The sequence below is a fragment of the Bubalus kerabau genome, chromosome 4, assembly GCF_029407905.1.
Source record: "Bubalus kerabau isolate K-KA32 ecotype Philippines breed swamp buffalo chromosome 4, PCC_UOA_SB_1v2, whole genome shotgun sequence".
Taxonomy (NCBI): domain Eukaryota; kingdom Metazoa; phylum Chordata; class Mammalia; order Artiodactyla; family Bovidae; genus Bubalus; species Bubalus kerabau.
In genome coordinates, this window is record NC_073627.1 from 141,878,767 (window position 1) to 141,891,489 (window position 12,723).

The window sequence follows — 12,723 nt, forward strand, 5'->3', positions numbered from 1 at the left end:
AGGTGAACAGTGAAGGGACTCAGCCGTATGTATACATGTATCCATTCTCCTCCAAACCAGGCTGTCACATAACATTGAATGGAGTTCCCTGTGCTATATAGTAGGTTCTTGTTGGTTATCCATTTTAAATATAGCAGTGTGTACATGTCCATCCCAAACTCCCTAACTGTCCCATCTCCCCATCCTTCCGCTTGGCAACCACAAGTTCATTTTTAAAATCTGTAAGTCTATTTCTGTTTTGTAAATAAATCCATTTATATCATTTTTCTTTTTAGAGTCTGCATAGAAGGAATATCATATTATATTTGTTTCTCTATCTGACTTACTTCACTGAGTATGACAATCTCCAGGTCTGTCCATATTCCCGCAAATGGCATTATTGCATTCCTCTTAATGGCTGAGTAATATTCCATTGTATTTATGTATCACATTTTCTTTATCTATTTGATTTGATCTTCCAACCTTCCACCTCCTCCTCCTCAGCCAGGCTAATATCACATGATTCAAAGCTCTAAACCTCTAATGAGATGGTTGGTTTTTCCAACAAGGCCAGCCCCCATCATGAGACTTTTCAGGGGCCCACCATGAATCACTTCATCAGCATAAACCTCAGTCCAAGGAACCCACCAGGAACAATAAAGATACTCTAAGTGATACTTTGGAGAAGGCAATGGCACCCCACTCCAGTACTCTTGCCTGGAAAATCCCATGGATGGAGGAGCCTGGTAGGCTGCAGTCCATGAGGTCGCTAAGAGTCGGACACAACTGAGCGACTTCACTTTCATTTTTCACTTTCATGCATTGGAGAAGGAAATGGCACCCCACTCCAGTGTTCTTGCCTGGAGAATCCCAGGGAAGGCGGAGCCTGGTGGGCTGCCGTCTCTGGGGTCGCACAGAGTCGGACACGACTGAAGTGACTTAGCAGTTAGCAGCAGCAAGTGATACTTAGGAAATTTCAGGGGTTCAGAGGCTCCCTTCCCAGAAGCAAGGACAAAGAGCAGCCAAGTTCTTTTATGTACAACATCCTTTCGTCAGTAACTGGTGGGGTGACGGTGATGGTGATGGTGGGTGCAGTAGCCATTTCGTAAAGCTCCCTCCCCCCAGGAGCTTCAGGTTTCCTCCTCTAGGAAGAATGCCTTCTGGTAAAAGCCTGCTTAGTACCAGGCAGCCCCCAAATAGTACACTTTATACTCTTCCCTACCTGAAGCTGAGATCAATCTTCCTGTGAAAATCTGTTGGATGAAGAATCTCTTAATGAATTTCCACTCTAAGGATCTAGAGTTAACCTTATCCCAACACCCCTATGATAGAAGTTGATTGTGTTTTAGAAGGAAACATAGGGGGAAAAAATTTGTACCAGTTATGCCCTGGAGAGTTTTACAACCACAGAGCAAAAAGTGGATACAGTCTGGTTTCTCTCAGAGACTCTAAGTGGAAGAGAAAATGGACACAAGGCCCCTGTCAAACTGGGCAGAAATTCTATTAGTCCATTTGATATGGTGCCTTTAATTCTTATATGGCTGGGAACCTCCCTTACCAGAGACTGTCTTCATTTTGAAATTATTTAAAACATAAAAAAATTGAAAGACGTGGCCTAAGTCCCATATCACCTACACCCAGATTTCCCAATTGTTTAAATGTGTCATTTTCCATATGTAGTGGCTCTATCTCTTCATAAACACGCATACACTATGCCCACTATCATTATTCTCTTCCTGAGTTATTTGAAAGCAAGTTGCAGCAGTACTGCTCCATCACTGAAAAGACGTCAGTGTTTATTTCTCCCACACAAGGTCACTCTTCTACAGAATTGTGACCATCTAAAGTGGGAAATCACCATTGCTACAATCACCACTACCATCTAAACCATTTGTTGTCCAGTTGCTAAGCCATGTCCTACTCTTTGTGGCCCCATGGAATGTAACCCACCAGGCTCCTCTGTCCATGGGATTCTCCAGGCAAGAATACTAGAATGGGTTGCTATTTCCTTTTGCAGGGGATCTTCCTGACTCAGGGATCAAACCCATGTGTCCAGCATTGGCAGGTGAATTCTTTACTACTGAGCCACCAGGGAAGCCCAAACCATAGAACCCATTCAAATTTCACCAACTGTACCTAAAATATCTATTTTTCCTGTCTGGTCCAGGAACACATATTGCATTTGATTGTCATATCTCTCTGGTCTCCTCCAATCTGAAAGAGTTTCTTAGTCTGAGAGAGTTAAGCCCTTTATTCCATCTATCAGTCTCTGAGGAGACCACTCACCCAGGTCTGTGCCTAGACTCATCGTGAACTCAGAGCAGAGACGACCCAGACATGACGTCCTGTGCCCATCTCCGTGTATCAAGGTGGGAGGCATGTCCTCTTTACCTTGTTCTAGCACTGGTGAAGTTATCTTTGTTGACCTGGTCACTTGTGTCTGCCCGGTTTTCCTTTGTATTTGATTAGTGTCTGAAAGGAGATACACTCAGACCATGTCAGTAGCCTCTGCCCTCCAGCCTTATCTTCCATTGATGAATCATGCCTGAACTAACCAACACTGAGTTTGTTGACAGTGATTTTCTATTTCCATCCTTTCTTCTACATTTCCTAGTTAGTATTCTACTCTGAAGAAAAACATCCTCTTCTCCCCCATTTATTTACTGATCTGTCCTAGATTCTGTTTTATTCTGTGGATGCACTCCACCATGGTAGACTGTGATGCTTCTGTTCTCCCAGACTTGGCTTATCCAGCCCCTTGAGCTGATACTGGTTCCTTGTTATGTGTCCCCCAACATTCTCTAAACACTTCCTTTTTTTCTAGCACAAAAAGGTATTCCAGGGTCATCTCAGACCTTCTTTGCCCCAGCCTGGGAATCAGCATTTCTCCAAGGAATCCTAGATCTGTTTAGTACAGAAGGGTATTTGGAAAGTAAGACTGGGTGTTTGGTATCCAGCTGACTATCAGGGTGTCATTGGTCCTAGGATCTCTCAGTAAACAGACCTTTTTCTCTCAAACCATGTTGTTGTTCAGTTGCTAAGTCATGTCCGACTCTTTGTGACCCATGGACTGCAGCATGCCAGGCTTCCCTGTCCTTCACTATCTCCCAGAGTTTGCTCAAACTCATGTTCATTGAGTCAGTGATTCCACCCAACCATCTCATCCTCTGTCACCCCGTTTTCCTCCTGACCTCAATCTTTCCCAGCATCAGGGTCTTTTCCAATGAGTCAGCTCTTCACATCACGTGGTCAAAGTATTGGAGTTTCAGCATCAGTCCTAATTGTTAAAATTAGGAATGAATTTAACAAAAGACCTGTAAAACCTATACACTGGAAACTACAAATCATTGCTGACAAATGTGAAAGACAGGCAAAACGAATGGAAAGATATGCCATGTGTGAGGATTGGAAGACTCCGTGCTGTTAAGATGCCAGCTCTTCCTCGCTAAGCTATAGATGTAACATAATCTCAATCATAATTCAGCAGATATTTTAAATAGAAAGTGACAAACTGATTCAAAAATGTATATGGAGATGCAGAGACCCAGAATAGCACAATAATCTTGGGGAAGAAATGGCGGAAGGCTTATGCTGTTTAACTTCAAGATCTCCTCTAGGGACCTCCCTGAAGGTTCACTGGTTAAGAATGATGGTTTGGCGGTTCACTCATTCTCTGGTCTGCCTGCCAATGCAGGGGACACAGGTTCAATCCCTGGTCTGGGAACTAAGATCTCACATGCCTTGGCACCACTAAGTCTGCACACTGTGACTACTGAAGCCCAGGTACCTAGAGCTCCTACTCCAAAACAAGGAAAAGACATTGCAAAGAGAAGCCCACGTACTGCCCCTAGGGAGTATCCTCTACTCACTGCAACTAGAGAAAGCCAGTGTGCAGCAATGAAGACCCAGCACACCAAACTAAATAAAATAAATAAATAAAAATTTAAAAGATCTTATCTAAAGCTACAGTAATGCAGACAGAGTGGCATTGGCACAGTGCAGGCAGAAATCAATAGAACAGAACTGACAGCCCAGAATCTATGTGGCCAATTGATTTTGACAAAGACAGCAAAACAATTCAATTAGGAAATGAAAATCAACAGCCAATGCTGAATAACCATAGATCTTTATGATTAAAAAAAATTTTTTTATTTGACCCCTACTTCATGCCAGACACAAAAGTTAACTCAAGCTCAATCACAGAGACAAAGGTAAAAGCTAAAACTATGAAGTTTTTATTTTATAACCTTTTAAAAATCAATTAATTTTTGGCTGCACCACGTCTTTGTTGCTGCGTGCGGCCTTTTCCTAGTTTTGGAGAGCAGGGGTTCCTCTCCGGTTGCAGTCTGCAGTCTTCTCTTATTGTGGAGCGTGGGCTCTAGGGAACAAGGACTCCAATAGTTGTGGCACACAGGTTTAGTTATCCCTCTGCACATGGAATCTTCCCAGACCAGGGATTGAACCCACGACCCCTGCATTGGCCACTGGACCACCAGGGAAGTTCTAAAGCTATGAAGTTTATACACGAAAACAGGATAATATATTCATGATTTGGAGACAGGCAAGGATTTCTTAAGATGCAAAAAGCACCAGCCATAAAAGAATATTTTGGTAAATGAGACTTTATTGAAAGATGCTGTTAAGGAAATAAATAATAGGCACAGTACAAATCTGGGCTTCCCTGGTAACTCCGCTGATAAAGAATCCACCTGCAATACAGGTGATCCTGGTTCGATTCCTGGGTCTGGAAGATCCCCTGGGGACGGGATAAGCTACCCACTCCAGTGTTCTTGGGCTTCCCTGGTGGCTCAGATGGTAAAGAATCCACCTGCAATGTGGGTGTCCTGGGTTTGATCCCTGGGTTGGGAAGATCCCCTGGAGAAGGGAATGACTACCTACTCTAGTATTCTGAGCTAGAGAATTTCACGGACAGAAGAGTCTGGCAAGCTACAGTTCAAGGGGTCGCAGAGTCAGATACAACTGAGCGACTTTCACTTTCTTTCACAGGACAGATCTAGAGAAAATATTCATAAAACATATGCAAAGTACTTTTATCTAGATTGTATAAGGACCTCCAACAATCAATAGACACACACATACAATGGACAACGAATTTGAACAAGTACCTCACAAAGGAAGATATAGCAATTGTTATAAGCAGATGGAAGAGTGCTCAATATTGTTAGTCTTCAGGGAAATGCAAGTTAAAAACACAATGGGATACTATGCATATTTACTAAAATGTCTAATATTAAAAACATTTCTAACACCAAAAGTTGGAGAGGATGTAGTGTAATGGACATCTCATATATCACAATATATATATATAATGGAATCATCGTAGCAATCACTTATAAAGTTCATCTACCTTTGACCCAGTCATTTCTCTCCTAGGTATTTGTCCAGAGGAAATGACAACACACATACTCAAAAAGACTTGTACATTAATGCTCATAGTAATTTTATTTACAACAGCAAAAATGAAGAATAGCCCAGGTATTTAGCAACAGGAGGATGAATAATATATACGAAATGATTCCAATTATATGAAGTTCTACAACAGGCAAAGCTAAGTAAAAGTGGGAGGAAAAAATTGTTGCCTAGAACCAGAAGTAGGAATGTACCATGAAAGTTGACTGAAAAGGGATATGAGGGAACTTTCTGGAGATCTGGAAATATCTTAATTGATATGTGGGTTGCACAAGTTGTGTTCATGTGTCAAACTGTGTAGCTAAACTTTGTGTCTTTAAATTAATATATATTTCACTGTGAAAGAAGAACTGTAAAAATTGATGATAGTTGAGTGGTAGTTAAGTAGTAGATGGTGGTGTTATAGAAGAAGTAAAAATGACGAAATGTTAGTAACTGTTGAAGATGGGTGGGGTATACATGGAGATTTATTATACTAATCTACTGACTTCTGTCTTCTTCATATATATTAGAAGTTTTCAATATTCACAGAGGTCTCAGACTGGGTGGCATGTACTGCAAAGATACTCAACAGAGATTGGTTAGTGCGTGTGAGTTTTTTCATTTGCCTTTAGAGTACTTTTTACTCCATCAGGAGTGGGCTTGATTGACCAATTATGTGTGGAACTCCATGAGAAACCTGAGTTAAAGTGGAACCAATGTGATTTCAGAACTAGACAGGACTTTATAGATGGTGGTTTTCCAGGTTGCTGTCAATGGGCCTCTTAATCCAACTCAGGCTCCAGACCAGGCTGTGGGGTGGGCTGGCTTCTGATCAAGAAAGCAGGAATAAGGAGGGCACCTAATTTTTTGTCAGTACTCTGTTTCTGGTGGCCATGCTTCTTGTGCAGAAATGGTGCCACTTAATCCCTAATGCGAGTCCTGCCCTTCTATCTTACCCTGCCCACCTTTCCATGAAGCAGCTTGATCTAGTACTAGTCCTCAGAGTCCAGGGCTCAGAGTCCATATTCCACCTTAATGCCATGAGCTGTGTGATCTCCATTAAAATGAAGTGAAGTGAAAGTCGCTCAGTTGTGTCCAACTCTTTGTGACCCCATGGACTCAGAATACTGGAGTGGGTAGCCTTTCCCTTCTCTGGGAGATCTTCCCAACCCAGGGATCGAACCTAGCTCTTGAACCCAGCTCTCCTGCATTGCAGGCAGATTCTTTACCAGCTGAGCCACAAGGGAAGCCCAAGAATACTGGACTGGGTAGCCCATCCCTTCTCCAGCAGATCTTCCCAGCCCAGGCATTGAACCTGGGTCTTCTGCATTGCAGATGGATTCTTTACCAACTGAGCTATCAAGGAAGCCCCTGTGATCTCCATAAGTTTCCCCATCAGCCAAATGGGGATGTAATACCTGCTCCCTTGTGTTGCACAGATTCAGTGAAATAATGTATGTACAGTTCCCAGAAATGCCTACTGCAGACACTTAGTAATGCTGGCTAAATTGGAAGCCATTCAGAGGGTGCTTCTTACATGGTCAGTGCTCGGTAGTTATGGATTGGTTGGGTTGGAATGAAATGCATTAGCATGGAATCCATGCTGTTTGCCTCACTGCATTTTCTCCTTTGCTTCTCCTCTCAGTTCCTCCATTTCTGTCTGATTTTGCAAAGTCGTTCATTCATCACATAGAGCCTACTGTGTACCAAGCCTTACACTAAGTGCTAGTGAATTAGCAATGAATAAAACCTTTAAGTCAGAATCCCACCCTAGAGAATCACACTTCCAGGGGCTCTGTGAGGACTGTAGGAGCCCAGAAGGGCATACCCCTGAGTCAAGCCTCCTCTCTTCTCCTCTGTAGGATGTCATCGCCTCCATCCTGCTGAGCGGGCGGATCGGGCCCAACATCCAGCTGGCTGACTGCTATGGGCTGAGGCTGAAGCACATGAAGTCAGACGAGATCCACTGGCTGCACCCACTGATGACAGTGGGGGAGGTGCAGGACAAGTATGAGTGTCTACATGTGGAAGCCGAGTGGAGGTAAGAGAGGAGCCGCAGGTTCTGGGGTGGAGGAGGGGGAAATTAGGAGTGGGGAGACCCTGGGAGGCCTTTCCTCAGAGCGCTTACAGAGTGGCGTATTAGGTTGGCCCTTCTGCAGCATCCAATGCACGTGTTTGGGAAGACCTAATAAGGGCTGACCACACATCCGCATTCCAAGATGGATATCTAGGTGCATCCCTGGACTGGATGCTCTTGGAGCTATGGAGGAGGAGGAGCAGAAGTGCAAGGAGGAGGGGGAGCCAGGCCAAGGGCTGGGGAGTGAACCTAAGGAGAACAGCTACCATCGCGGGGAGGAGAGGGAGAATCAGAACCAGCACTGACCACTGTGGTTGGCAACCCACCCCTCTGTCCTCTGCGGTCCTCCACCCCGCCGTGGAAAAGAAGGAAAGAAGGAGCAAGTCCTGAATGGGTAGCCAGGAGCTCCGTGGGCAGCCCCTGGTAGGACCAGCTTCCCTCTGTCAACCAGAGAATTTGAACTTCCTGTCCCAGGTATGACCTTCAAGTCCGCTACCTGCCAGAGGACTTCATGGAGAGCCTGAAAGAAGACAAGACCACGCTGCTTTATTTTTACCAGCAGGTAAAAGTATTTTATCTTCCAGTCCCCTGGATCCTATGACCATCCTCTCCTGGGGAGATGGAAAGACAAGGCTTGCATTTTGAAGGTCCCATTCCAGGAAACTTCTCTTGGGGACATTCCTTGGTCCCTGGTCAGCTATCCAAATCTGCTTCCTTCATACCTGAGGGCTGAAGGACCCCTCCCCATAGGCACAGGCCCTCTTGGATTTTCCTAGGGGCTATTTACTACCCAGAAGACCTGGCTGGGGAAGCAGGCAGAGCAAGTCCAAAGAGAAGGGAAGCAGTCATAACACACAGGCTTGGCTGTCTGACACAGCTGGTTTCTAGCCCACTTTTGCCACTTCTCAACCTGAAACCCCTCAGGACGTAATTTACCTGCATGAGGTTGTTTCCTCTTCTATAAAAAGGGGATGATAAGAAGAATACGTACATTATTGGGCTGCCATGAAGACCTAACGATAGTACTAGCAGTGTACTGGTAAACCAACTCTGATTTGTAGTACTTGCCAATTTCCATGGTGTAAATAACCCCTGGTAGCTCAGGCGGTAAAGAATCCACCTACAATGCAGGACACCTGGGTCCAGAAGATCCCCTGTAAAAGGACATAGCAACCCACTCCAGTATTCTTACTTGGGAAATCCCATGGACAGAGGAACCTGATGGGCTACAATCTGTGGGTCACAAGAGTCAAACACAACTTAGCAACTAAATTAAATCAAATACTCCCATCTTGGCCTATTTCAAAAGACTAATATATCAAGCAGCTCACAAAATTTTGGAAAACTTAATAACTGACTTGCACGAGCTGTTTGGAGCTCACCACACTCCTGGCTGTAGAGCCCCTGAGGCGCCCAGCACAAGACATGGCGGGGAATAAGCACTTTGTGCACGAGAGCCGCCATGGCTGTTTTGTGTCTGGCCTTTGCCCCAGCCTACATCTCCCTCCTGGTCCTCTAGAGACCAAGCCAGACTTTTCTTGTATCTTGGGTGACATCCATCACTACTTACCACCAAGGCTTTGGGTAAATTACTGCGTGCATGTGTGCTCAGTCGCTTAGTCACGTCCGACTCTGCAAACCCAAGGACTGTAGTCCACCAGGCTCCTCTCGCCTCTGCAGGCTAGAATACTGGAGTGGGTTGCCATGCCCTCCTCCAGGGGATCTTCCCAACCCAGGGGTCAAACCCTCATCTGTGTCTCCTGCATTGCAGGAGGATTCTTTACTCTGAGCCATCGGGAAGCCAGAATAAATGACTAACTCCTCCCCCCATTCCCAGTTTCTTTATCTCCAAAGTGAGGGGTGGGAGAGGGGAACCTGAACTTCCTGCCTTGTGGACCCTTAAAAAAACGGGCTATGAAAGTGCTTCAAAAACTCGATCACGCCTGTGGGGGGACAATCGACACTACCCAGGGCACCTCCCTCTCCTGCTACGCGGTTGTGCATTTGTGGGGGGAGGGATGAGAGACCACTCAGGGCAGCAGGATGGTGTTCAAAGCCCCCTCCACCTCCTGGGGCCTCTGCTCATCTCAGGGAAATAAATGGGGAGCGAGGCGGGAGTCTGAACTGTGGCCTTTCTCCCTGCCAGCTCCGGAATGACTACATGCAGCGCTATGCCAGCAAGGTCAGCGAGGGGATGGCCCTGCAGCTGGGCTGTCTGGAGCTCAGGTAGGTGGCCTCCGGGCCACTCCAGGGAGGTTGCCTGCTCCTTCCCTCCTCCACTGGGCTCTCGGCCAGCTTGGACACTCTTCCAAGGCAGGAATGTGAGAGCCGGAAGTGGTGGCTGACAGACGGTAAGGCCCAGAGGTGCTCACCGTCTGGCCCTGGGAAGAGAGGCGCCAGCCCTCTCTCTGGTCGGTGTCCCCTGTCTGCCTTTCGCTGCCATTGTTCTTGCCTCCAGGCTCCAGCTTCTTCCTTCTACCTGCCATCCAGGTGATCCAGTAAACGTTCCTTTGAATACTAGGCAAGCTTCTGGGAGATACTCGAATGCTGGGATTCCATCTGTGTTGCTCACTTCTGTATTCCCCGCTCCAGTAGGTGCTAATAGATGTGTACAGAGTCAGTAAATCATCCAGCTCAGACACTCAGTCTATTTCTGACTCTGCAACCCCACGAACTGTAGCCCACCAGGCTCCACTGTCCGTAGGATTCTCCAGGCAAGAATACTGGAGTGGGTTGCCATTTCCTCCTCCAGCAGATCTTCCCAACCCAGGGATTGAACCTGCATCGCCTGCACTGCAGACTAATTCTTTACCACTGAGCCACCAAGCAAGTCCCCAGAGTTGTTTGCTTTCCCTCAACATTCCTAGAAAACCTCGGAGCATGCCTGTGAAGCACACCTTGAGAGCAGGCAGTGTGGCCCTGGGCTCTTCCTTCAGTGCCCACTCAAGGGTCTCTCCATCTCGAAGTCTCCCATTCCCCAGGTCCACCCCACCTACCCCTCCCTGCATGGATTGGCCATAAGGCCGTATGTATGCACCACTCTGTCAGATGCCGAGTGGTTCACATGCACTAGTCTGAAATCCATCAAATCCTTGAACTCAGGGTTGGTGCCGCCTTCTCCTGGCACACATGAGGGCACAGTATGAATTTGAATGATTGGGTAACTGTGAAAGATCTAAAGACCTCTTTGCTGGTGGACATGTGCTGACATTTATTTTGTAGAGTTACTTAACTACATGCAACATGCCAATATGGTCAGTTACCTGGAAGTACATTTTGCAGCTCACCCAACCCAGGGGGCGTTGCGGATGGCCATGCTGCCTTGTACAATGTGGAGTATTTGGAACATGTAAGGAAGGAGAAAAAGTGACTAAAATCATTAACGAGAGATAACCTCCATTAGCAGAGTAGCTCCAAGTCAGGTTTTTTCCAATGCATTTTTTTTTCCTCTAAAATTGAGACCATAATTATTACTACTTATCTTGATTGACAATATGCTCAAAAATACCATTTATTAAAAATTGTTAAGGACGTAGAGTACATGTTTCAAGTTTTTATGTAGAGCTCATCTATGATTTCATGTTTTAGATAGTCTTCTCAGTTCCATGATTTGAGAATATTTCCCTAGCTTTTCTTCTAGTTTTAAAATAATTTTATTATTAAAATTTTCCCTTTAATCTATCTAGAATAAATATTTAGAATAAAGTGTGAGATGAAGGCCTAACCATACTCTTTTCTAAACACTGTAAATTTTGTAAACTTATTGTTTATTAATCATAAGTTAGTTGCCCTTCTCTGCTTATGGTATCAGCAGCATAAAACTATTCCCAGATGTGCACAAGTACACGTGGGTTAAAGTAACACTGAGTTACTAATGTATGATCAGGAGTGGGACAATGTCTGCAACAGTTGAAGAAATTACTAGACACAATGATCCAAACAGGGAAGGGAAGATAAGACAAATAGTATTGGCTATTTGGTCTCCATGTAAACAATTATTATAAATGAGTAATACATAAAAATCTCCATGAAGACATACATTTTAAGGGAAAATCATACTTAAAGAATATGTATAAAAATTTAATAGATGTCACCCAAGGTGGTAGGATTATGGATTTATTTTCTTCTTCTGTCCCATAAATGCTAAATTTTTTTGTGTATATTTTATAATTATTTGCATGCATACACATAGATTTCCAGAGGTAGCAAGTGAGGGGAAAGGAAGTCACAAAGGGAACACAGAACCTAAAAGGTGGATGTCGGTGTTCCTCAGCTATAAGTCGAGTGTTGGCTGCCTTGGGTCATTTATTTTCAGAGACCACTGGTAGAACCCCTATCCTCCTCCTCTGCCCACAAACTCCATAAGCCAGAGGTGGACACCCTGGAGTACAACTGGAGTCTTTCCTAGGAAGGAAATTTGTGGGTTTTCTAAAATTCATAGTTTAATAAATACTGAATTTTTCGCCTCTCCTTCCTTTCTCCCTCCCAGTGGTTCCCACATCCGGCAGGGGAGGGTGCTTCTAGGCCAACATGTGGGCGTTGGGTGGCCCAGCTCTGATGGCCCTGTTCCCCATGGCTTCTGTCTCTGCAGGCGGTTCTTCAAGGACATGCCCCACAACGCACTTGACAAAAAGTCCAACTTCGAGCTCCTGGAGTAAGTCCCGGGACTGGCCCCAGCCTCTCCTCCCTTCCCCGCTCCTGCTTTGCTCTTCTTGCTCACCTCCTATACACCTCCACCCCCAGACCAGAGCCAGGCAAGACCCATCTCCCTGGTGTGCTCACCTTTCCCTGATTGGCCCGAAGTCCTGAGTTGGGCATACAGAAAGTATTAGTCACTCAGTCTTGTCCAATTCTTTGCAACCCCATGAACAGTAGCCCACCAGGCTCCTCTGTCCATGGAATTCTCCAAGCAAGAACACTGGAGTGGGTTGCTGCTGCTGCTGCTAAGTTGCTTCAGTAGTGTCCGACTCTGTGCGACCCCATAGACGGCAGCCCACCAGGTTCCACCATCCCTGGGATTCTCCAGGCAAGAGCGGGTTGCCATTTCCTTCTCCAGAGGATCTTCCTGACCCAGGGATCGAACCTGGGTCTCCCGCAACGCAGGCAGTTCTTTACCATTTGAGCCACCAAAGGGAATTCAAATGCTGCTTTTTCCCCCTTACTTTCAGGAGAGAAGTGGGCCTGGACCTGTTTTTCCCAAAGCAAATGCAGGAGAACTTAAAGGTGAGGAAACCAGTGGATGAAGAGCCCAGGAA

The 12,723-nt window shown here is 45.5% G+C and overlaps 1 protein-coding gene across 7 annotated transcripts in view; it reads left to right on the forward strand.

Annotated features, from left to right (window-relative positions):
* Window positions 1-12,723, forward strand: part of PTK2B (protein tyrosine kinase 2 beta) — a 139,431-nt gene that overhangs the window by 95,418 nt on the left and 31,290 nt on the right. For all 7 annotated transcript variants that reach the window (XM_055578788.1, XM_055578785.1, XM_055578789.1 and 4 more), the window contains exons 3-7: window positions 7,254-7,432; window positions 7,943-8,030; window positions 9,615-9,694; window positions 12,060-12,122; window positions 12,637-12,691. In XM_055578788.1, the coding sequence (XP_055434763.1) occupies window positions 7,254-7,432; window positions 7,943-8,030; window positions 9,615-9,694; window positions 12,060-12,122; window positions 12,637-12,691 (465 nt within the window). The remainder of the gene's footprint in view (window positions 1-7,253; window positions 7,433-7,942; window positions 8,031-9,614; window positions 9,695-12,059; window positions 12,123-12,636; window positions 12,692-12,723) is intronic.